Below are 26,463 nucleotides of genomic sequence, written 5' to 3' on the forward strand. Positions count from 1 at the left end.
TGGGGACCACTCTAGGCCCCAAAACACCCCTAAATCGGACATATATATCGAAAATGACAATATGGGGCTCAAATAAAAGGTATTTGAGAGTAGAATACGAATCGGATATCCAAATCTGATATCCGTCCCTTCATCAAACAACCCCCAAAGAGGACAAACTTACCGACCTGTAGCAATATGGGGCTCAAATGAAAAATCTTTGGGAATAGAGTACGAATCTGATGACAATATTAGGGAGAAAGTGTCTATGGGGCCTCCCCACTTCCATCACATCCCGAAATAGGGGGGTGTTTTAGAGTAGACTACGAATGTGATATATATTTTCAGGGCAAAGTCACTCAGTGGCCACCCCACACCCTAGGGTTGCCTAGGGGGACGCCCGATCCCCCAAACCCACCAAATATATATATAGAACAATCACGATAATATGGGACCCCAAAACACCTCTATATAGGACATATATGTCGACCATGACAATATGGGGCTCAAATAAAAGGTATTTGAGAGTAGAATACGAATCTGATATCCAAATTTAGGACCAAGGGTTTGGGGAGCCGACCCTTCGCCAAAACACCCCCAATGAGGACAAATTTACCGACCAATATGGGACTCAAATGAAAGGTCTTTAGGAGTAGGGAGCACGAATCTGATTTCAATACTAGGGAAAAAGTGTCTATGGGGCCTCCCCACATCCATAACACAACCACATAGGGGGGTGTTTTAGAGTAGAATACGAATGTGATGTATATTTTCAGGGCAAAGTCACTCAGTGGCCTCTCCATCCCACAAATAGGGATGTATTATAGAGCGAAAAAGTGTATATGGGGCCTCCCCACCCTCATAACACCACAAATAGGGGGGTGCCTAAGAGTAAAACACGAATGTGATATATATATTTTCAGAACCAAGTCACTCAGCGGCCGGCCCATCTCCCAAAACACCCTCAAATAAGGGATATTTTAGAGTAGAACACGAATGTGATAAACATTTTCAAAGCCAAGTCACTCAGTGGCCTCCCCATCCCCCAATAAAATATTTTTCCTCAATGGCAATATGGGGCTCAAATGAAAGGTATTTGGGAGTAGAGCACAAAATTGATACCCACATTTGGGACCACATTTCTTGGGGTCCACACCAACCTTCAAATCTACCAACCACCACATTGGGGCCCGTCTCGCTCCCAAAATCCCCATGGAAATATCGGGTTCTTATAAAGTCCTTTAAGAATGGAGTGCATCCAACATCCAAACTTTAATGACCCTAAACTCTGCGAGCGAATTCATAGACCAATAAAGATCATATGGGATTCACATAAAGGCATGTTATTTCACTAAAAACTCTTCAATCGTCGAAAATAAATATTCCAACGAAAATGTTGTTCCATATATAGTAAAAGAAAGCGCAGTGGAGCGGGCCCCGTTCAGCTAGTTTCTACATAAAGTACAACACTGCCCTTCATCTAAGTTCATCTTAGTAGAATCCATGGTGGTTAGTTCCCAACATTTGGCCCGACCGTACTTAGCACTTGTCTCGGTTGTTTTTTTATCATACAACATGTTTCATCTTTTCCCACCATTGAAAAAAGTTACTGCGCATTAATTTTCTATTGAAACTGATATCAAACAAAACATTTCCTTTAATTTCCACTTGATTGATTGCCGAGCGTCGTTCTGTGAAACCAAACTCCACTTGAGGGTAATAATAATAGGTTTGGTGATGCGTAGACAAAATTTTCGATCCGTAAGCGAAGTGGTTGTTAGTTATTTCCTACAAATCAAAACATTTCCCACTCAACAAAACAAACGGATCTCGATAACCACATTCCAATGTGAAGATATTCGAAACGATATGAAGGCACCATGGGGCAGTAGCAGTAGCGGGAAATTGCAGTGTCTCATGACGTGTTAATCTTACAGGTATCACCATAGCCACGATACGCACAATGCATTTGAGACGCTTCATTCGGTCATTCATTCATTTATTGGCTTTGTACAAACTGCCAGTCAGCTAGCTAGCCAGGCAGGCAGGCAGGCAGTCATGCGCAAATCGAAACCTACCCCAACTTTAAAAATTGTTGGATACCTATGTGCTGTTGTTTTTTGTTTTTGTGAACAAAATCTCGGAAATTCGATATTGAACAATTATTTGTATAGCAAAAAAAACTAGGAATAGCTACCAAAGAAAGGTGTTGTCCATTACTAAGAAATTTGTTTTGAAACCTCGACGACACAACCAGTCAGCCACTTTCAATCAAAAAAAATCTTAAACTCAAATCTACCTGCTGCTAAATACCTTCAGTTTGGCTAGAAACCCACTAACTTACCAACACACTAAGCCCTGGCATCTGCGAATGAGAGAAACAAGATTTAAGAAAAAAAAAACCCTCTGCCATGGCCCAACCCAAGAGATTGATGTGCCAGATAATGAGGGTAGAGAAACAAAAAGAAACTGAGGTAAACGAAATCTTGAGGCCCAGGGTCCATATAAACAACGGGTAAATAGAAAATTTTGCAAAGTAAACATCCAACATAAGTAGGTAAGGTAGTTAAAGAAGAAGCAATTTACAGCCTTTGGCCATTGAAATAGAAAGATAAAAGTAAAGAAATAATAAAAGAGATGAAATTATTCTTATATATAAAAATCAATTTGTGTTTGTTTGTGTGTTCCTCATAGACTCAAAAACGGCTGAACCGATTTTTATGAAATTTTCACTAATGGTGCATAATGGTGGTGAAAATAGGGTACTACTTTGTTTGATATCTGTAGGGGGGGGCGGACTCTCCCCTTTACCTTAACTTTCAGAAACGCCAGATCTCGGTGATGAATGGTGCGAAATTTTGTATGCTCTCTTATAGTTACCTAAAAATCAAAATTGAGTATCCAAATTTCGGATGGGGAACCTAGGGGGGACGCCCCACCCCCAAAACCTACCAAATATTTAATTAGACCCATATCGACAATATGGGACTCAAATGAAAGGTATTAAAGATTAGAAAACGTATCTGATATCCAATTGTCGGACCAGGTGTTAGGGGGACCACCCCACTCCCCAAAACACCCCTAAATCGGGCATATTTACCGACCATGGCAATATAGGACTCAAATGAAAGGTATTTGCGAGTAAAATACGAATCTGATATCTATATGTGGAACCAAGTTTCTGGAGGTCCACCGATTCCCCAAAATACCCCTCAAACAGGACTTATTTACTGACCACGGCAATGTGTGGCTTAAATAAAAGGTATTTGAGTGTAGAACATGAATTTGATATCCAAATGTGGGGCCATGTGTTTGGGGGGCTGCCCTCCCAAAAACACACCCCAAAGAGGACAAATTTACGATCATACCAATATGGGGCTTAAATTAAAGGTACTTGGGAGAAAGGCACGAATTTGATACCAACATTGGGGAAAAGTGTCTATGGGGGCCACCTCAGCCCCATAGGACGTTTTTGCTGACTATTGCAATATGGGGCTTGAATAAGAGGTATTTTAGAGTACAACACGAATCTGATATAAATTTTCAGGCCCATGTCACTAAGTGACCGCCCCAACCCCAAAACCGAACATGTTTGCCGACTGTGGAAATATGGGGATCAAATAAAAGGTATTTGGAGTAGACCACGAATCTGATATCAACATTCGGGACAGACTGTCCCACCCCCATAACAACCATTAAATAGGAGAGTGGAGTTCGACAGCGGTAGTTTTTGCGTCCATACCCCAAACCAGACATATTTCCTGACTTTTGCAATAAGGGGTTGAAATGAAAGGTATTTGAGATTAGAAAACGAATTTGATGCCAATTTTGAGGCCAATGGCAATATAAATGACATTTGAGAATGGAGCACGATGCTGATATATTTTGGGGAACCACCCCACTCCCCAAAACACCCCTAAATCGGGCATATTTACCGACCATGGCAATATCGAACTCAAATGAAAGGTATTTACGAGTAGAATACGAATCTGATATCCAAATGTGGGACCAAGTTTCTAAGGGTCCACCCCTTCCCCAAAACAGGACTTATTTGCTGACCACGGGGCTTAAATAAAAGGTATTTGAGTGTAGAATACGAATCTGATATCAACATTCGGGACAGACTGTCTAGAGGACGTCCCACCCCCATAACAACCACCAAATAGGACGTATTTGCTCATGCTGACAACTTGGGTGTTAAAGAGAGTGGGGTTCGACATTGGTAGTTTTTAGGGTTCATACCCCAAACCAGACACATTTCCTGACTTTTGCAATAAGGGGTTGAAATTAAAGGTATTTGAGATGGGAAAACGAATTTGGTTCCAGTTTTGAGGCAAATGGCAATATAAATGATATTTGAGAGTAGAGCACGAGGATGATATATTTGCAGGTCTAAGTGGGGGACCACCCCACTCCCCAAAACACCCCTAAATCGGGCATATTTACCGACCATGGCAATATCGAACTCAAATGAAAGGTATTTGCGAGTAAAATACGAATCTGATATCCAAATGTGGGACCAAGTTTCTGGGGGTCCACCCCTTCCCCAAGACACCCCCAAAACAGGACTAATTTGCTGACCACGGCAATATGGGGCTTAAATAAAAGGTATTTGAGTGTAGAATACAAATCTGATATCAACATTCGGGACAGACTGTCTAGAGGACGTCCCACCCCCATAATAACCCCCAAATAGAACGTATTTTCACATCATGTCAATTTGGGTGTGAAAGAGAGTGGGCCCGGTTCAGCTAGTAATAAAATAATAAAAGGAGCCTCTTCATAGCCTCTGGCAACTTATAACGAAAATTGGATACCTCAAAGCTCGCTGCCCCAACACAAAAAGTAAAATCAGTAGAAGGGTCTTTATGGGGACTATTATATTTTCTTACCAGAAAGACATTACTGGTAATCACTTGGTATTGTGTAAATGCCAGCCACTGTATGGTATCTTAAAACGCTTTTTTCTCTGTAAAATTGTGCTAAATTGTTTCTCAGTAAAAGAAACTAGTTGTATGCCTCCATTATTGCTCTGCCACAAATGTAGAAATCAGACAAAAATGCCTTTTGCCCCTGCCAAGCAATGAGGTGTATTATTTATTATTAGTGCCTCACAACAGAAAGGAGAAAAATTGTACGAGTAGCTTGGAAAAACTATTTAACAATAGAATTGCATTTTTGTTTGATTTAACAGAAAGTTCAGTTCAATGGAAGTTGCCTAGGCCCTCTTGTTTGTGATGGATTGTGGGAAAACTGTGTTTTTCTTTACGCAAGGAAAATTGTCTCAAGTTTATAATAATGGCAGCGGCAACACTCTTTGTACAGCACCCCATACGAGATACGACCGGAAGGTGTGCCTTCGTTTTAAAGGAAATTGTGTTACCTCTACTATCCGATAAAGATGCCAGATGCGATTACGAGATGTGTATAATTAACATCTTTGAAATGGATGGCTGGTGGCAATTAAAATGTCAGAAAGTTCTACTTCAGATGTGTTTGGGTCCCTGAAGATAAACAAATGATTAATTGAATTTTAATGCAACGGTTTTAATGAAGATGTTTGGAATTAAAAAAAAAATTTTTCTTACATCTCATGATGGTGGTAAACTAATTTCGAAAAGTGATTTATACTACCTCAACATATCAATCGAGGCGGGTATATTACCCACCACCATTGATGATCTGGATCGTATGTGATTCAGGGGCAGAGAAGTCTTATACTGTTTCAGTGAAATTGTTGAAATATGTATCGATATGAACAAAAATGATGTCGAGAAATCTAATACCACTCACTTTTTCAAATTTCAATGGAATCCGGTAATAAATGCGCGTTTTATGGCTTAAGGCCCTAAGTCGACATTTCAGTCTATGTGGCAGCTAGATCCAAATATCATCCAATCTGGACTATATTTAAGACGGATGTTGGGTTTAATACAACTCACTGCATGGAATTTCAGCGAAATCGTGCAACTTAAATGGGCTTAAGACTCTAATTGGGTCGATCGGTCTATACGACAGCTACAACTAAATAAGGTCTGATGCGGACCATACTAGGTCGGATATCGGGTGTCCTAGTGCAACTCACTGTTTCAAATTTCAGCGAAATCGGGAAATAAATGCGGCTTTTTTGAGCATAAGACCCAAAATAAGCAGAGCAGTCTAGATGGCATGTGGCACCGTCTTGTTCAAACTATATGTCATGCAAGACAAGCTCTTGCATTTTGGGCAAAAAAAAAGTTGGCTATCATCTTTCGGTAGCGCTCACCATTCACAGTTACGTTACGACTCGCATCATCTTCGAAGAAGTACGGTCCAATGATGCCACTAGCCTATAAACCGTGACTTATTCTGGATGCATTGGTAGCTATTGCAATGCGTCTGGTTGATCTTCACTCCAAAATGGACCATTCAGCTTTTTTTTACGTACCCATTGAGCCAAAAATGAGCTTCGTTGCTGAAGAAGAAGAAGCGCGCGATGGACTTCCTTAAGAGAGCAAGCATTTTGATAATAAAATTCAATAATTTGCAAGCATTGTTCGTTTGTAAGACGATTCATCGTTAAATTATTGATTACCAAGTCTTCATAACAAGTTTATCTAGGACTAAATGCCTATCGTTCTAGAGTCCAACAACGGCAGTGGCAGATAATACACCGCAGCCTAACAAAGAAGAAGTGGAAGACAATACCATCACTGATTTTTAAGAACCCGGTTTATTGCCAGTAATTAAGGTCATCCCAAAAAACCTCCATAAGAGGTATACGGAGGTATTTCATAGGGATGAGAAGGAACTGTTATAGGCTTTGACTGAGTTTTTATTTTCTAAGTTGTTGGCTCGCCGAAGATCGACAGCAGCCTATCAAAGAGGGCGACAAAGATGACACCATCACCGACTGCCACTAGGAAATCAATCATTGAGGTCACTGGGAAATCAATCATTGAGGTAATCCGGACCTCAAAACCTTCTTCGTAGCGTAACTACAACACACGCTCTGATGGATATAGTCAATAATTTCAAGATTCATATCTTGTATTAGCCTCGTTTTTTCTCCGCAGATCTTCCATAGGATTTTCTTTGTCCATCCGACCTTATCACTGTTCCACAGTGCAAAAGTGCGCGTTCTTCGCCAAAGTCATAAGTTAGACTGCATCGTCTCAAAAGATCACGTTTTCATTCGCCCTTACTGGGCTATACGAATTAGACCCCAATGAAATACCCCAATGAAAAAGTTAATTTAGCCCCAAGAAAATTCCATGCATTTTGGGACTTATTGCGTAGTGAAACAGGTTCAACAATTTTTAGAATAGTTTCATTTTTAATTTTGGGGAATTTTTCATTTTTGACCCTAAAATGAAAAATAAGTCTCAAATGCAAAACAACCCTGCTGTTACAGATGGTTCCATACTCAGAGAAGGCATACACTCTAAGACCTAAGGGCCAACTTACTGTACATAAAGGTATTCACAATCGACTTCCTCGCATTGACACTATACCATTTCAAGCACTCGGAGTGACTATGAGCACTTCAAGAGTGTGAACTCTGAGCTCCGACTTGTGTGGTTTTTATCGTCATTACGAGAAGCTCAGCTGAGAGCTACTGGGCGTCCACAGGTTGCGTATAGTGGATTACTCCGTATACGGAGTAACTGCAACTGCAGTCGCGAACAGTCAGCGATATCGAGTGGAGAATCACAGTGAGAGGTCGGGCAGCACCGGCTACTGTTTAAATACTGAGTACCTATGATACTCGATATGACAAGGCAAGTTTTTGCCACCTTTAAATAACTAACGACATAACGTTTCAATGACTATCGTACCTAGGGACCGGAAGAAACTTGCTCCCCTATAGAGCTTGGAGAGGATCGCTACTTGCACATCTAAAAATGTCGCTACAACAACAGCAACCATTTCACGTATACCATGATATACCGGATTTCCGAATGCAGAATTAAGTATCCTAGTTCTCAATGTAGACACCCAGACCTGTTTCCCCCTCTAGCTTTAAGCCATCAGAGTAGCAAGAATTATAAGATGGCAATACCAGAGTTCCGAGAAATCAAGACCATGCCGCTGGCCCCCCTATCTTCTACCTCACCTTAAGTGCCATCTCAGTTGTCCGATCCGATTCTTCTTCTCAGTTGTCCGATCAGATCCTTCTTCTTCCTCTACAGTCAGGTTTCCTATCGACGCTTCAATTATCCATAACTAATCTTTATATCCATGTTTCGGACATCTATAATTGTCCTCAGTACCATCGGATACCACCGTAGCGCAGAGGTTAGCGCGTCCGCCTATGACGCTGAACGCCTGAGTTCGAATCCTGGACAAAACATCAGAATTGTCTTTATTTTTCTTTTTATTTTAAATTATTTTGTTTAATTTAATTTTATTTTATTTAAATTTTAATTATTTTATTTTATGATATTTTATCTTTTTTTTATTTTGCGGTATTTTATTTTATTTTTAATTTAATTTTTTGTGTTTACTTTAATTTATTTTATTTTATATTATTTGATTTTTTTCTACCCACCACCATAAGATGGGTATATAACCTGATATAGTTCCCATATATACCGATCTCACGATTTGACTTCTTGAGCCCCTGGCAACCGCAAATTTTGTCCGATCTGGCTGTAGTGTTCTGTTAAGACTTTCAACGATATTGTTAAGGACGGCCTAAATCGGTCTATAACCCGATATAGTCCCCATATAGACCGATCTCACGACTTGACTTATTGAGCTTCTGGAAGCCGCAATTTTAGTTCGATTTGGCTGAAATTTTGCACTTGCTGTTTTTTACGACTTCCAACAACTGTGCCAAGTACGGTCCAAATTTGACTTCCTGAGCCTTTACAAGGCGCAATTTTAGTCCGATTTGGCTGAAATTTTGCGTGTAATGTTTTGTTAAGACTTCCAACAACTGTGTCAAGTACGGTCTTAATCGGTCTATAACCTGATATAGCCCCTATATAAACCGATGGACCGATTTGACTTCTTGAGCCCCTGGAAGCCGCAATTTTTGTCCGATTTGGCTGAAATTTTGCATTTAGTGTTTTGTTATGGCTTCCTAAACTGTGCCGAGTACGGTCCGAATCGATCTATAACCTGATATAGCCCCTATATAAACCGATGGACCCATTTGACTTCTTGAGCCCTCACAAGCCGCAATTTTTGTCCGAATTGGCTTAAATTCATGGTGGTGGGTTCTCAATATTCGGCCCGGCCGAACTTAGCACGCTTTTACTCTTTTCCTTACAATGCCAACATAAATTAAACAGCAGTAGTTTTCACCAAACAACAGAATTTTTAACAAGCAGCGTGCCGTTTTGAAATTGCAAACATTTTGCAATAACAGCAACATAAACTACTGACAGCCACCAGACTGTGTCTGCTATTATTAGTAGACTTCTTGCTATTAGTTTATGTTCGTGGCACTTCCCGTTTAGTTTCCTATGTAAGATCACTTCCAAGTTTTTGATCTTGTCGGATGTCGAAATCGTTTTAAATATAAAAAAAGTGGCGCTAAACTAATCATTTTTTAAGTACCAATCAACAACATTTCTCTGAGTGCATTAACTTCATATTAAACCATGGTGCTATAGCTTCCTTCCTTTTTCAATAGCAGTCATATTTGAATATCCATATATGGCAAGACAAACAAAACTGCACCATAATGCAAGACAATTGCAAAGTCTAGACATGACAATTCATTCAAGTGGCATCTCACGTAATTTGTTGCCCAAATATGAAAGATTTGGCAAACATTTATGGAGACTTCATATATTTTTTTTTTTGCTACCAATTAGGAAATGGTCGGCATTATTTGATGGCAAATTGAAAAAGTCAATTAAAGATACAAAACCTACTACTCGCCCATCACTTGCAAGCACTCCAAACGATGTAACGTTTTTTTTTTTTTTTTGGGGGGGACCTAACGAATTAATTTATTTGTATTTGAGAAATTATTTCAATAATTCAAAGGGGGTAATCTTACGCCAACCCGAAATAGCCGCACACGCATTCACATTTATCCAACAGTTTAAATAGTTTTAATAAAATTATTGAACAGAAAAAAAATCGTCTGTGTGAGTGTGGATTTTGTATGGATTTTTGAACAGCACTCTAAAAGTTCAATAAACTGGTTTTTTCAACAATAACAGCTATGCGCATGCGTCCAACCATTTGTCGCTCTGTCTGTCTGTCTACACGTCTGTCTGCGCGCACATCCATTGGCAAGTTGTACTGGTATTCCTTCCATTGGCGTTGGATTCATACAAGAAAATAATAAAAAAAAAAAACAGTCCAAAACGACATAAACAGCATTTTTTCTTAAACCAGAAGAAGGCAAAGACACAATAAATGAAATTCATTTTGTGGTATCTAATATTATACAAATAGAGTTCAAATATATACTGTCATGACGAATTAATGGGTTATCAAAAGTGTATGACTCGAATGAAATTCTAACATATGTAACATAGTCGGACAATAATAAGAGTGCCAGTGGTCTTATGAACAAAACGCAACGATGTGGCACAAAGCGAGCACTTTTGTAGAGAAGATTTGCTATGGTAGGAATGTAGCTATTACTCCAAGGAACGATATGTATGAGAGCCATATCTAAAGCTGGACCGATTTTGATTTGAGACGTCAAATCAAACACCACATGCCAAGTTTTATAAAGATCGGACCAAAACTGTGGCTTCTGCAGCCATAATAGGATATATCGGTTCAAAGATATATATGGGAGCTATATCTAAAACTGTACCGATTTCGATAAAATTTTACTCACATATTAAGACGTCAAATCAAACACCACATGCTAAATTTTGTAAAGATCGAACCAAAATTGTGCTTCCTGCAGCTTTAGGAGATGTCAAACAAAACACCACATGCCAAGTTTTATAAAGATCGGACCAAAATTGTGGCTTCTGCAGTCATAATAAGATATATCGTTGGAAAGGTATAAATGGGAGCTATATCTAAAACTGTACCGATTTTGATAAAATTTTGCTCGCATATTAAGACGTCAAAACAAACACCACATGCAAAATTTTGTAAAGATCGAACTAAAATTGTGATTCCTGCAGCTTTAATAGGGCATATCGGTTAAAATATATATATGGGAGCTATATCTAAACCTGGAGCGATTTTTTGCCAAATTCAATAGGGTTCATTCTTAAGCCAAGGAAATTGTATGTCAAAATTTGATGGCAATCGGACAACAAATGCAACCTGTACCTTGAATACACGAATACATGGACAGACAGATGGACATAGCCAAATCGAAGTAGGAGGTAATTGTAGGTTAGGTTAGGTTGAAAAGAGGGTGCAAACATTAATCCGCCCCATGCCACTTTGGTCATACACCTAAGCCAGATAATTATAAGCCGATCGGAATTCTTAACGAATATACAAAGTTGTAATACCCTATTCCAGAGTTGAGTAAGGCATACAAATTTTCCACAAACATAATTTGAAGGAGCTCCGGGAAAACTTTTCTCATGCTAAGAAAACTCTTAGTTACAGACGCTACCAAATAGCGAGCCGCAGAGCGACACCTCTTCTTAGAGAAGTGGCTGAAAAATTCAACATGTATGAGTACTTCCCGGCGTTTTGTGAGAGGAATATGACCACTGTTGGAAAATGTTTTTGATATTATAGCTAGGATTTGAACCCATGCGTTCGACGTCTTCATCTTCTTAGGTGCCTATAGGTGCCACATATTTGTCGTTGTTTATACGCCCTATCTCCTTTCTACTCGGAAGACACCGTGGCGCAGGTGTTAGTATGTCCACGTATATCACCGAAGGCTTGGCTTCAAATCCCAGCTTAAACACAAGAAAAATATTCAGTTGTTTTTATCCCCGTACTAATGCTGTCTACATTTGTGAAGTATCCTGTTATGTTAAAAATTCTATACCAAGTTGTGTCGCTATTCGCTACGCCATTCGGACTGGGCATGAAAAAAGGAGACCCCCTTTCATTTAGCCTTAATCTTTAATCGGACTGCTCTCATTGATATGAGAGAAGTAACCCCTGATTCTTAATGCAATCTTTATGGAAAATTTAGTTAGTATGTCTTTTCTACTCAAAACCTACGAACCATGATTGATAGTAGGCCACGCAGCGAATTGCTCGGTTAAACGGAATATGTCTATATAAAGAGAAGGTCGGTGGAGACCACAGTGCACGAGGTTGTGCATAAAATAGAAGGCAAGAACGCCAAGCTGTAAACTTTGGCAGAAGGCATTGACATCGATGGGTCTTTCAACAATGTAAGGATCGAAACACTCCGGGTTGACTGGGTCCTCAGAGACTTGATGAACCACATCGGAGCATTCATTGAAATGCGAGAAATTTGGCCGTTTCTAAATTCGTGGTTAAATTTGCATTTGCAAGGATAATCTGTGGAATTCACGGCATAAGTATAAGGGACGAAGTGGCACAGGATAGGCCACAGGGCGAAATTTTTTTGCTACTCTTAGGGGTGGTAACCACAAATAGTTTGCTATGGATCCTGACTGAGGAGGGTTTTAAACTCTTCTGTTATGCCCAATTCGAGGTGCCACGTTTTATTAAAGCAACGATTTCGATATCCAACGAGGTCATAAACTTTCTTCCATTGCACACGATTGGAGGAACCAAAAGCGTCCTTGAAGGCCAGGTAGGGTCCATAATTGTTAGGATCACTAAAAATTATCGGAAGTATTGACAATTGGATTGCAGTAGCATGATTCTGCGAAGACGTCATAAGACGAAAGAAAACTGATCTCGACCAGACATAAGTGACCTCAACAATGGGAGCTTGGACGCAAGCGATGGAATGGTTGATGGTGTAAGGACCGATTTGAGATGTATTTGCCATACAGCAGTAATAAGGTGGGTTTCAAGTTGGTAAGGCAGACTGTACACGGGCCATAGTCCTCAATCCAAGGATAGAACCTTGAGCTATGAGAACCACGCCGTCTTGGCCACTGAAGACAATTTTTAATAGTCATACGGATATGGCACGAGAAGTCCATCACGACTAATAGATTTAGGAGAGAAATCCATTGTCAGCGGGAGTAGTTCGCACCATTGTCGGATAAGCGAGGTGAACAAGCGAACAAATTATGGAAGTTGAAGATCGAATAGCAGGAATCCTACCACAAATGGCCGCTTGGTAACTGGATCTACACAAATGGTTTAAAGCTAGGGAATAGAACGAGTCTGCGTCCATATATTTTAGATCAGGAGACCTAGCTTTTGTATCGCTTGCCGAACAGCAATACAGCCCGGTAGGCGAAGATCCAAGCAATCGAATAATGGTCTGTAATGTGCTCACGACCCAAAAGGCTGTTAGTACAACAAAGAATTGGTAAAGAATTATAAATGTTTGCACTATACATCGAAGTTTCCGAATCATTTGGATACCAGGCCATAGTGGGTTAATAGGGAATGAAAAAGTGGAAAGTATTGAGCTAAGGTCAAGAGGTATGCCGATAATAAACTAATAGTTTGCGTAGTTTTTCAAAACGTCGTGTTCATAGTTGAGCACAAGAGCGAGATGCGCTCGATGGAAAGAAATGACTGTTCAAAGAACCGCAAATATTCCATGGATATATCTAGATCGAGAATGGGTAAGACCAGCGCTGCTTTTTTTCATCTGTTTGATTCTGTAGAGTATCCAGATCCAGGAACTCTGAGGGGGGCGACAAGAGGGATTTGGGTCTGAGTCGAGTAGATCTGGCTGAGCAGTTAAACAAGTGACGTATGGTTCCTGGTAACAATCAGGCCATTCATCCTGCACGTTGGCATCACTCCCTGCCCTGTAGGATTTGAGGAGGCTGCATCTACCGGATCGTAATTGAGCCAGAACTACTCTAGTTTGCAGGAGGAGGTAAATTTTTCCAGGTGCAATGAAAGGCGGTCGTTTTCCAAGGGCTTCTTTCACCCGGTAGCTATTCACCGCATCTGCTACCGCGTTTGCATTAACATTGTCTAGATCCCCGCGATATGCCACTTGATTTAGAGGTTCTCTCTTGTGGCGCTAAACCTAGAGCTGGCAAACTATCGATAAAAATTAGGAGATCGATTCATAAAATTCAGGAGATCGATTTAAATAGAAACAATATCAATCCACAGATCGCGTAAAGCCAAATTGAGGGACAAAAGTCTTGATGTACAAAATTTGAGACCAATCGTATGAAAATTGCGCCCTCTATAGGGCAAATATATCTTATAGAAGACATTTAGCGTCGGATCGCTAATTTTTGTTCAACTTTGCAAAAAACAGAACTTTGCCGATAGTATCGATGGGAAAATTATCAATCGATATTCAGACAATTAGAAAAACATCGTTAGTATCGATAGCGCCATCCAGCTCTAGCTGAACCTCCCGCTTTAGATCTACCTTAAGGTTACCTATCCACAAGACTTCTTGTAATATGTCTAGTCTAAAAAAGCAATTACTGGCTTAGGGGCAGACCCGTAAAGGAATGCTATGATTTAAGATGATTCTCTATACAGTTTAAAATTTTAACGATCAACTAAAAATGTGTACATTGTGCAAGGCTAATAATTGATATTGAAATTACTTTTTTTAATTTAAACACCTGATTAGCACATTACCTAGAGTTACACATTCACTTACATGATAGCCAAATCGCACGTCTTAAATACCATTTAAAACAGCAACGGCATGTTGTTGGAATGTATATAATTATGAGGGTGACCTACTCGATTACTTCTTGGAGCTTAGACTTGATAGAGAACGGTTGCATTTTTTTTTATCGATAGAAACTTGAATGAAGAATTTACATTATCTAGCACTTTTTAAACAGTTTAGGAGAATGTTTAGATAATGTACTTCAATTTTAATGGGAATACAAAAGATGACAAGTAGAGTACAGGAGAAGCAGCATTCATTAGCTAAGTCTTTAGCAAATTGCAAATTTTGCCCATGAACATTCCACTAAGGAACGGGGGCATACTTCTCACATATCAATGAGTGCAGTCCGATTCAATGTCAAGCTCAATGATAAGGTACCACATTTTTATTACCGAGTCCGAACGTCGTGCCGCAGTGACGCAATTAGTATATCCCCATTCTATGGTGGAGGGTATAAAAAGGACAATGATCTGCTGATCTGAATCTGGAATATTCGGACTCTTAGGAGAGATGCAATATACGCAGTGGCGGATGTGTTTGAAAAGTACAAGACAGATATTACCTCCTAACAGGAAGTGTGATGGACCGGGAATGGCGTCACAAAAACACCAAACGGTGGCGAACTATACTATAGCTGCAATGACACGAGGCATTATATTACGGCGCAATTGCAAACCATTGTCAACTCCATGAAAAATGCCACGAAATCCGTACTTGGCTACTAGAAACTTCCCCCAAGAAACCCATGGTGCGACCAGGAGTGTCAAAATTCAACTGAAGCCAAGAATGTGGCATACAGAGCAGCCCTGTTATAAGCAACGCGTCAGATGAAGGAGAAGTAGCGGACGAAATGGAGTGAGGAGAATCTTCCATTTCGCAGAAAGAAAAAAGGAAATGTTAAGACGTGAGTGTGAGCGAATTGAGATGAACAGGAGTCAGAATGAATTCTCGAAATTATAGCGAAGAATCAAATATCAATCCGATGGCTTTGCACATCCTCCTGCAGAGACAAAGAAGAAAATCTGGTAATAACTAAAGGGTGATGTTTTTGAGGTTAGGATTTTCATGCATTAGTATTTGACAGATCACGTGGGATTTCAGACATGGTGTCAAAGAGAAAGATGCTCAGTATGCTTTGACATTTCATCATGAATAGACTTACTAACGAGCAACGCTTGCAAATCATTGAATTTTATTACCAAAATCAGTGTTCGGTTCGAAATGTGTTCAAATTTTGACAAATTTTGTTCAGCGATGAGGCTCATGTCTGGTTGAATGGCTACGTAAATAAGCAAAATTGCCGCATTTGGAGTGAAGAGCAACCAGAAGCCGTTCATGCCCATGCATCCCGAAAAATGCACTGTTTGGTGTGGTTTGTACGCTGGTGGAATCATTGGACCGTATTTTTTCAAAGATGCTGTTGGACGCAACGTTACGGTGAATGAACACATTTCGAACCGAACACTGATTTTGGTAATAAAATTCAATGATTTGCAAGCGTTGCTCGTTAGTAAGTCTATTCATGATGAAATGTCAAAGCATACTGAGCATCTTTCTCTTTGACACCATGTCTGAAATCCCAAGTGATCTGTCAAATACTAATGCATGAAAATCCTAACCTCAAAAAAATCACCCTTTAATACAGATAGTGTGCTTGGAATATAGAAGGAACCTTTTTTCCCAGCTGCAAGTGCCCGACAATGGCGGCGAAGAGGAAACCGCAGAGCAAGAACGTAGTCTGGGGTCCTGAGTCCCACTCCGAAAATTCATTATTTTTTTAATGTTGGCGCGTACATATTCTTATTATGAGTTTTTAGTTCTAATATGGTTCCAATCAGTTCATAACCTGATATAGCTATCATTAAAACCGATTTTGGATCTTGACTTCCTTAGTCTCTAGAGAGCGCAATTCTTATCCGATTTGGCTGAAATTTTGCATGAGGTGTTTTGTTATGATTTCCAATAACCGTACTAGGTATGGTTGAAATCTGCCCATTACCTTATATAGCTGTCGTATAAACCGATCTTGAATCTTGACTTCTTGAGCCTCTAGAGGGCGCAATTCTTATCGGATTTGGCTTAAATTTTGCATGAGGGGTTTTGTTATGATTTCCAACAGCCGTACTGACTATAATTCTGTCCACCACAGGATATAGCTGTCATATAAACCGACTTGGGTCTTGACTTTTTGAGCCTCTAGAGGGCGCAATTCATATCCGATTTGGCTGAAATTTTACATGACCTATTTTGTTGTGACTTCCAACAACTGTGCTGAGTATGGTTGTAATCTGTCTATTACCTTATATAGCTGTCGTATAAATCGATCTGGGATTTTGATTTCTTGAGCCTCTAGGGGGCGTAATCCTTATCCGATTTGGCTGAAACCGTTCTAAGTATGGTTGAAATATGTCCATTACCTTATACAGCTGCCATATAAACCGATCTTGAATCTTGACTTCTTGAGCCTCTAGAGGGCGCATTGCTATCCGATTTGGCTGAAATTTGGCATGACGTATTTTGTTATGTTTCTCAACAACCGTATTAAGTATGGTTGAAATATGCCCACCACCTGATATAGCTGCCATATAAACCGATCTTGAATCTTGACTTCTTGAGCCTCTAGAGGGCGCAATTCTTATCCGATTTGGCTGAAAGTTTGCACGAGGTGTTTTGTTATGATTTCCAACAACCGTACTGAATATGGGTAAAATCTGTCCACCACCTGATATAGATGTCATATAAACCGATCTGGGGTCTTGACCTCTTGAGCCACTAGAGGGCGCAATTCCTATCCAACATTCCGAATTGGACCATAACTTAATATAGCTCCAATAGCATAGCAATTCTTTTCGTTTATCCTTTGTTTCCCTAAAAGAGATACCGGGAAAAGAACCCGACAAAAAAGAGAATCTTCACTTCTTGAGCCTCTAGGAGGCGCAATTCTTATCCGATTTAGCTAAAATTTTACATGACGTATTTTGTTATGACTTCCAACAAATGTGCTAAGTATGGTTTAAATCGGTTTTTAACCTCAAATGGCTGCCATATAAATCGATCTGGGATTTGTTTCCCTAAAAAGAGATACCGGGAAAAGAATTCGACAAATGTAATCCATGTTGAAGGTTATATAAGATTCGGCCCGGTCGCACTTAGCCCGCTTTTACGTGTTTCTGATGTTCTCGCCGTGAGACGAACCTAAGCATTCAGCGTCATAGGCGGTTATGGTAACCTCTGCGTTACGGTGGTCTCCATGGCATGGTCGGTAAATATGTCTGGTTTAGAAGGAGTTTAGGTGATGGGGCGTCCACCAAAGCACATGGCCTCGAAATTGGATAACAGATTCATTTTATTTTCATTTGAGTCCAATATTGTCATGATTGGTCTATATATCCCTTTGGCAAGGACATATCCTAAATTTGGATACCAAATTTTAGTTTTTAGATTACTATAACAGCTCAAACAAATTTTCGCTTGATTCGCCGCACCCATCTCTGAGATCTGGCATTTTTGAAAACTAGGGAAGGTTCAAAATCAGCTGATTTCATATTGAAATAAAATTTCGTTGAATACAACTACATTTATAACAGCCACATACATTGAACTGCTTTCTTTCGCTCAGGATTCACTAACAGCTGGTTAGATCACTTGCCAAAACATAAAGTGGATAGGCCCCATGAACATCATTAAGGATGTCAAATCTGACGGATGAAAATGTCGTTAAATATGAGAAAACGTAAACAGAAAATGAATGTAAAAAGAGAGCAATGCCAAGTACTATCCAAAATTAGAAAAATTGTATGTCGGCTATTCGCTTGGCTTAACCTTATTCAGTGAATCCTATTTTTCGCTAAAGCCTAGTACTGTCTTCACTCGCAACGAAAATGCCTATTCACTTATGGCTACTCACTTAACCTTATTCAGTGAATCCTGTATTTCGCTAAAGCCTACTACTGTCTGCATTCGCAACGAAAATGCCTATTAAACGTAAGCGAATTCCGAAGGACTCTATTCTTTGCCAGAACACCAACAAAGGTCAAACTAAAACACACAACAAAGACGACATCATTGAAACAGAGTTGATTAGTGGCCATTTCGTGAGCATTTAATTACATTGGCAATTAATTGAAGCGAAATTTGTATTGACGCAGCGACATGTCGCTACTATTTTGCTTATAGAACTCAGTACCAATTCTAAGGAATGTGTTCGCGCACTCTTCGTCACCATTGTTTTTAAAATGCGTTTTGCCAGTTATTCAGGCGAAAAGTCCAAGTCAATACTTTCAGGCTTTAGACATCAAAATCAGCTGTTCTTTCGAGCGACACTTACTTCTGCAATAGAATTGGCAACAAGTTCACAGAAGCTTCTCCTTTACATACGTACTTCCATCATGTGTATGTGGTAAATGTTGGAAAACTGTGCTATGGCCACACTGGTCTATCCACTATTGCAAGCCATCAAGGATGGTGCATTGGTTGCGAAAAATTGAATTTCCACATCATCTAAATCCCAATTTTATTTACTTTTTGGTTCCTTTTTTATAAAATCCCAATTTTATTTACTTTTTGCTACTTTTTAATAACCCTTTAAGCATTAGAGATAAGTGTATGAATAGACAACTATTGCTGGTAACATTTGCATAGAATTGGTATTAAATTCTTGTTTTTGTTGTTATTTCAGCGGCGGCGGCGACGACAGCGACAGCGACAACGACTACGACGACATCGTTTGACGATGGCAACTTTGGCTTGAGAGAAACGGGTAAGAAACACAAACGTTGTTGTTTTGTTTTTGCTGTATTTGTTGTCGGTTTGGTTGTTGTTGGTTACGTTTGAGAATGTGATCATGCTTAAAGAATTTGTTTCGATAAATTTTAGTTTTTTTTTTGTATTTGCTAAGGAATTTCTTTAAACTTTATGAAACATTTTTATAATTTTTTCTTTTTAATTTTATATTGTGTTAGGAAATTTGTTTTGCTTTCTTCGCTTAGTTACACGCACAAACACTCGATTTTTTTTTATCGCGCCCCAGGCTTTTGAGATTTCTTCCACAGATACACACACACACGCATAGAAAAAATATTTTCACTTTGCACTTATGTGTAGCACCTATTAGGTACTCTCTGATGCGAATTGAAAATAGCAAAGGTATGCGCTTAAAATTCACAATTGATTCCAGCAGATTCTTCGTTAGCTGATGCAAAGCGAGTTTGTTTTTCTTTCGTTTGATTTTTCCGTTGACGTGTCAGTTTAGTTTAAAACGCGATTTCATACTGCCGGCCCTTGGTTTAAGCCTTGCCTTAGCATACCTGTGTGCCTTACTTGAATGAATTGAAGCGAATACTCTCGCATATGGCAAGCCTCTCTCGCCATATTTCTCAGAGATCGTATTTTATCTACCTTAATTAAAAAGAAGAATAAACAAACGCACAGCATTGAATTGAAGAAAACTGTAATTCTCTCTCTCTCTCTCTCGAAAGGTAACTCTTGTGGGTAATTGCAGCTAAGCATCTGTTTTGGATTCAGCTTTTTCCACCAGCACATGTTGACCATAACTAAAAATGTTAGCCTCTTTTGTGTGTTTGCCTACCTCCTCTGCCATAAGGCAGACACACCTGTTGAATTTGTTTGTTAACCTCTATATTGTTATTGTTGTGTGTTTTGCTCTAAGATACATTTAATTCGCCGCTATGCGTCATAGTCAAGCAAAAAAAAACTTGATATAGATACTAACACCATGAAATGGTAAATTTAAGATAAATTCATTAAAGATGTTCTATAGATAATGAAAGTAACAGTTTGGCTAGTGGTGAATGGCTGAGCTAAATTTCAAACCCATTGGCAACACTAAAAACTATGTGTTTGTCTGTGCTAAAGTTGGCAAAGCATATACAAAGATAAGCTAAAGTGGGAATAGATAAATTATATTTAGATACACATTTTAAGTTGCACAAATAGGCTGGTTGGTGGCGCTTGTGAGAAATGAATTAGAGAAGTCTTAGATAATGCTGGAAAAAAATCTAGATAAGAGTAGGGATGATAAACGTAGTTTAGAAAATGGTACAAAAAACGAGTCAAAATGGTACTTTTTACTGCCAAAAAGTAAAATGTTTGCTGAAGTATACGATTCCACGCTGGAGGCCATTGTTACAGATAAGTTAGGGCAAAAATGCACTTTATAGGGATCACCCCCGTTTTTATACCCTCCACCATAAGATGGGGGGTATACTAATTTCGTCATTCTGTTTGTAACTACTCGAAATATTCGTCTGAGACCCCATAAAGTATATATATTCTTGATCGTCGTGACATTTTATGTCGATCTAGCCATGTCCGTCCGTCTGTCCGTCCGTCCGTCCGTCTGTCCGTCCGTTTGTCTGTCGAAAGCACGCTAACTTTCGAAGGAGTAAAGCTAGCCGCTTGAAATTTTGCATAAATACTTCTTATTAGTGTAGGACGGTTGGTATTGTAAATGGGCCATATCGGTCCATGTTTTGATATAGCTGTCATATAAACCGATCTTGGGTCTTGACTTCTTGAGCCTCTAGAGTGCGCAATTCTTATCCGATTGAAATGAAATTTTGCACGACGTGTTTTGTTATTATATCCAACAACTGTGCCAGGCATGGTTCAAATCGGTCCATAACCTGATATGGCTGCCATATAAACCGATCTTGGGTCTTGACTTCTTGAGCCTCTAGAGTACGCAATTCTTATCCGATTGGAATGGAATTTCGCACGACGTGTTTTGTTATTATACCCAACAACTGTGCCAAGTATGGTTTAAATCGGTCCATGTTTTGATATAGCTGCCATATAAACCGATCTTGGGTCTTGACTTCTTGAGCCTCTAGAGGGCACAATTCTTATCCGATTTGAATGAATTTTTGCACGAAGTATTTCGTTATGATATCCAACAACTGTGCCAAGTATGGTTGAAATCGGTCCATAACCTGATATAGCTGTCATATAAACAGATCTGGGGATTTGACTTCTTGAGGTTCTAGAGGGCGCAATTCCTATCCGATTTGCTGAAATTTTGCATGACGTATTTTATTTTTACTTTCAACAACTGTGTCAAATAAGGTTCAAATCGGTTCATAACCTGATATAGCTGCCATATAAACCGATCTGGGATCTTGACTTCTTGACCCCTAGAGGTCCCAATTATTATCCGATATGCCTGAAATTTTGTACGATGGATCCTCTCATGATCATTAACAAACGTGTTTATTATGGTCTGAATCGGTCTATAGCCCGATACAGATCCCATATAAATCGTTCTCTCTATTTTACTTCGTGAGCCCCAATGGGCGCAATTCTTATACGAATTGGCTGAAATTTTACACAGGTCTCCAACATATAATTTAATTGTGGTCCGAACCGGACCATATCTTGATATCCTTTTAATAGCAGAGCAACTCTTTTCTTATATCCTTTTTTGCCTAAGAATAGATGCCGGGAAAAGAACTCGACAAATGCGATCCATGGTGGAGGGTATATAAGATTCGGCCCGGCAGAACCTAGCAGGCTTTTACTTGTTTTTTTTAATTTTCTGGGATCAAAATTTTGTGCCAAATTCCATAATTGTGGCTCTCTTGTGTTCATTGCTGGTAAGGTGGTAACTTTTTTTGTACTTTTTGGTACCTACATGTATCCCATCGAGTTTTTATACCCTACAACACCACTGTGGTACAAATGCACAAATCTATAATGTTTGTGCATTTGTTTGCAACGCTAAGAAGGAGACGACGTAGACCCATCGATAAGTATACCGATCGGCTTAGAATCACTTCCTGATTCCATTTAGCTATGTCCGTCTGTCTGTCTGTTCATGTATTCTTGTAATCAAGGTACAGGTCGCATTTGTTGTGCGATTTTCACAAAAGGACGAACGCTACTGATTTTGAAAAAAATCGGTCCATATTTAGATATAGCTCCCATATATACCTTTTATCCGATATGCCCTTTTAAAGCTGTAGGAGCCACAATTTTGGTCCGATCTTTACAAATGTTGATGATATGTTTCGTTTGAGGTCTTAATACGTGTGCAAAATTTCATCTAAATCGGTTCAGATTTAGATATAGCTCCCATGTATAGCTTTCATCCGATTTGACCTATTAGGGCTGTAGAAGGCACAATTTTGGTCCGATCTTTAACAAATTTGGCACGAAGTGATTTTGTGGCGTCCAAATATGTCTGAAAAATTTCATCAGAATCGGTTCAGATTTATATATAGCTCCCAAGACACTCACGATTCACGACTCACAAGAAACTCACGATTATACTCAGGAGAAAATCACGATAAACAATTCAAGACATATAACACAGCTATATCTACACAAGTTGTGCTTTTGACTAAATTCGACTATCGCGGACCTAATTCAAATTCGAATAATAAATGCGTGTTTTACGTGCATAAGACCCTAAGTCGGCAGATGGGCCTGTATGGCAACTATGATCTGATGTGGATCATACACGGTTCGAATATCGGGTGACCCAATCCAACTTACTGTTCCAAATTAAGTAAAGTCGGCCTAAGGGAGTGGCTTTTATTGGCTAAAGATCCTGAATGTAAATATGCCCCTATCTTGACTATACTCTGTTTGGATATCGGTTGTCATACTTCAACTGCAAATTTTACAAATTAAGGAACAGTGGCAATTTTTTCACATATCAATGAGAAATCAATGCCCATGTACTTCCACTAAGAAACAGTGGCAAATTTCTCACATATCAATGACTGCAGTCCGATTCCAGTTTAAGCTCAACGATAAGGGGCCTCCATTTTTATAGCCGAGTCCGAACGGTGTGCTGCAGTACGACACCTCTTCGGATAGAAGTTTTACATGGCCTGGTAACTAACAAATGTTGCCAGCATTAGGAGGGGAAAACCACCGCTGAACATTTTTTTCCTAATGGTCTCGCCAGGATTTGAACCCAGGCGTTCAGCGTCATACGGAGGCCTCCTACTGCAACTCACAAATCCGAAATTCAATCAAATCAGGTAATAAATGCGCCTTTAATGTGCTTAAAACTCTAAGACTCTAATTTGGCATATCGGTCTAATTGGTAGCTATATCCAAATGTGGTCTAATGTGGACCATACTCTGTTAAAACTTCTGAGAAATCGTGTGTTAAGTGCGACTTTTATGGGCTTAAGTCCCTGAATCTCCAGATCAGTCTATACGGCAGTTATATCCAAATATGATGCGATTTGATCCATATTAGGTACGAATATCGGGTGTCCTCTTAACTCCCTGTTCCGAATTTCAGCAAAATCTGACAAGAAATGTGGTTTTTATGGGCTTAAGACCCTGAATCCGCGTATCATTCTACAATATATGGCAATTACATGTGAATATGGCCCGATACGAACCATATACGGTTCGGCTATTGGGAGCCTTAGTTAATAAATGCGCCTTTTATGAGCTTAAGGCCCCAAATCAGAAGATCAATCTATGATCCGATTTGTTAAAGAAATTACGGATCTGTGCAAATCTTCAGTTCCATATCTCAATTTTTGAAGGCTGTAGAATGATTGCAACAGACGGACCCGGTACGGGATAGCTGTGAGCACTACACCAGCAGGAACATTAAGGTCCGATCTGTGTGGTGTTTTATGGTGTCACGAGAAGCTTAGCTGCGAGCGTCCGCGTCCAGGTTACGGATAGTGGAATGCTCCATCCGGAGTAGCTGTAACTGCAGTCGCGGACAATCAGCGGTATCTAGTGGAGAGTCTCAGTGAGAGTTCGGGTAGCACTGGCTCTTGCTCAAATACTGAGTGCCTACGATGCTCGATATGACAAGGCGAGTCATAGGCGCCTTCAAATAACCAATGGCCACATTGTTCCCGCGGCGATCGCTCCTTCGGACCGGAACGAACTTGCTCACCCACCCCCAATTTGGTTCATTTTTGGTATTGTGTTCCCATCTAAGTGTCGGTGTCTGCTAGCCGCGAAAGCCGGGCAATGATATAGGAAATGCTCCAACGTCTCATCATCCTTCCCATTTACCCTGCATATACTATCACTTGCGAAACTAGTTTGCATAAGTGAGCTCGTAGTCCTTTGGGTCCCGTTGTGATACCAAAGGCTATACTGACGTTCTTCTTACTTCCTCTCAGTAATAGCCTCGTCTTCTCACGATCTCACGATTTCTTCATAGGATAAGCAGGAAAATTCTCCTGCTTATTTTTACCAGCAAATTGTTATTGGATAAGTACGCGAACACAGCTAATATAACGCAACAATCGGTAAACAAAAAACAGCTGATTGTGTATTACCATATTTTTGAAATTATCGGGACAGGCACCCGCCAGCTAAGATTTATCGTTAGAATAGGCAATAAGCATATGTCGATAAAAACAAATTGCTTTAACAAGAAAAATATCGATACGATAAGTTGTAAACGGAGAATGAGACCCGCTGCCTAAGTCTTGGTTGATGATGCTTATTATGGCAAACATATGGCGACATCTGTTGTTTTCTGCCATTTTTTTTTTCGATTCCCACTGTCTCTGTCGATAAACGATATGTGTTTTTTTATGTGTAGCGTATTTAGGGGTTATTTTAAAAACCCTACTAAATGTTTGGCGTATGATACCTTGCAATCCTGTTGATAATCTTGTTCGAACGACTATCAAACTGCTGCAATTAACTTACATCATTGTGACCTGCCGAATATATATATCATTGTGACCTACCGAATATATGCAGAATAGTTAGCCAGGTATATAGATTTATTTACTTACCCGGTATAGTCTCCCCATTAAAGGTTATTTGCACTGTATGAATTCCCGGCTCATGAGGGGTAAAACTTGCTATAAAACGCTGTCCGCCCAACGAACGAACTGATGAGGTGACACGACCACCATTAACCAAAATCTCCAAATTGCCAGAACCAGCCTTGGAACCATCGATTTCGAATTCAACCGGACGTCCAATGGCACCATTGGGTATATCCTGGACACGAATAGCTTTAGCGCCAGTAACTCCTGCAGTTGTATTCTCTATGGGGCGAAATCGAGAGAGGCTACTGTAGCCATAATTTCCCACGCCACCTCCACCGTTTCCCAATTGTCCATTGGCGGTTGAAGAGCTTTCGGTGACAATCTGCTGGCTGGACTCTTTGACGGTGCGAGTATAGCCACCAGATTTATCGGTATAGGTATTGTTTGATTGTGACTTGACAGTGATGGCACTGGGTCTAAAAGTGGAAAAAGAAACAAATAAATAAAAGAGACATTTAACACTTTAGAGCGACAATCTTTTAACAGTGCCTTTGTGACTATTCACGGCAGTCTTTTTTTGATTTGTATACCCTACACCACTACTGTGGTACAGGGTATTATAACTAAGTGAATTAGTTTGTAATACCCAAAAGGAAGAGAGAAAGACCTATTAATAAGTATACCGATCGACTCAGAATCACTTTCTGATTCGAATTATCTATGTCCGTCTGTCTTTCCGTCCGTCTGTCCATGTTAATTTGCGTACAAAGTACAGGTCGCAGTTTTCATCCGATCGTCCTCAAATTTGGTTCAGGCATGTTTTTCGGCCTAGAGCCGAAGCCTATTGAAATTGGAAACAATCGGTTCAGATCTGGATATAGCTTCCATATATATGTTCGTCCGATTTTCAGTAATAATGCAATAAAATGGTCATTTGTTAACCGATTCTCTTGAAATTTGGCAGAAAGGATTTTTTTACGACTGTCGACATTACTGTAGAATTTCATGAAAATCGGTTCAGATTTAGATATACCTCTCATATGTATATATCGCCCGATTTTCACTCCTAGATCCACTGCAAGCACATTTATTGACCAATCT

General features: G+C 39.7%; 1 protein-coding gene across 5 annotated transcripts in view; it reads right to left on the reverse strand.

Moving 5' to 3' along the window:
- Positions 1 to 26,463, reverse strand: part of LOC106088583 (filamin-C) — a 231,617-nt gene that overhangs the window by 80,312 nt on the left and 124,842 nt on the right. For 4 of the 5 annotated variants that reach the window (XM_013254171.2, XM_013254168.2, XM_013254169.2 and 1 more), the window contains one exon: positions 25,384 to 25,838. In XM_013254171.2, the coding sequence (XP_013109625.2) occupies positions 25,384 to 25,838 (455 nt within the window). Of the gene's footprint in view, positions 1 to 18,959; positions 19,010 to 25,383; positions 25,839 to 26,463 lie in introns of those variants that run through there. The other variant, XM_059368460.1, reaches the window with a different exon arrangement.

The sequence above is a fragment of the Stomoxys calcitrans genome, chromosome 5 (genome assembly GCF_963082655.1).
Source record: "Stomoxys calcitrans chromosome 5, idStoCalc2.1, whole genome shotgun sequence".
In the NCBI taxonomy this organism is placed as follows: Eukaryota; Metazoa; Arthropoda; class Insecta; order Diptera; family Muscidae; genus Stomoxys; species Stomoxys calcitrans.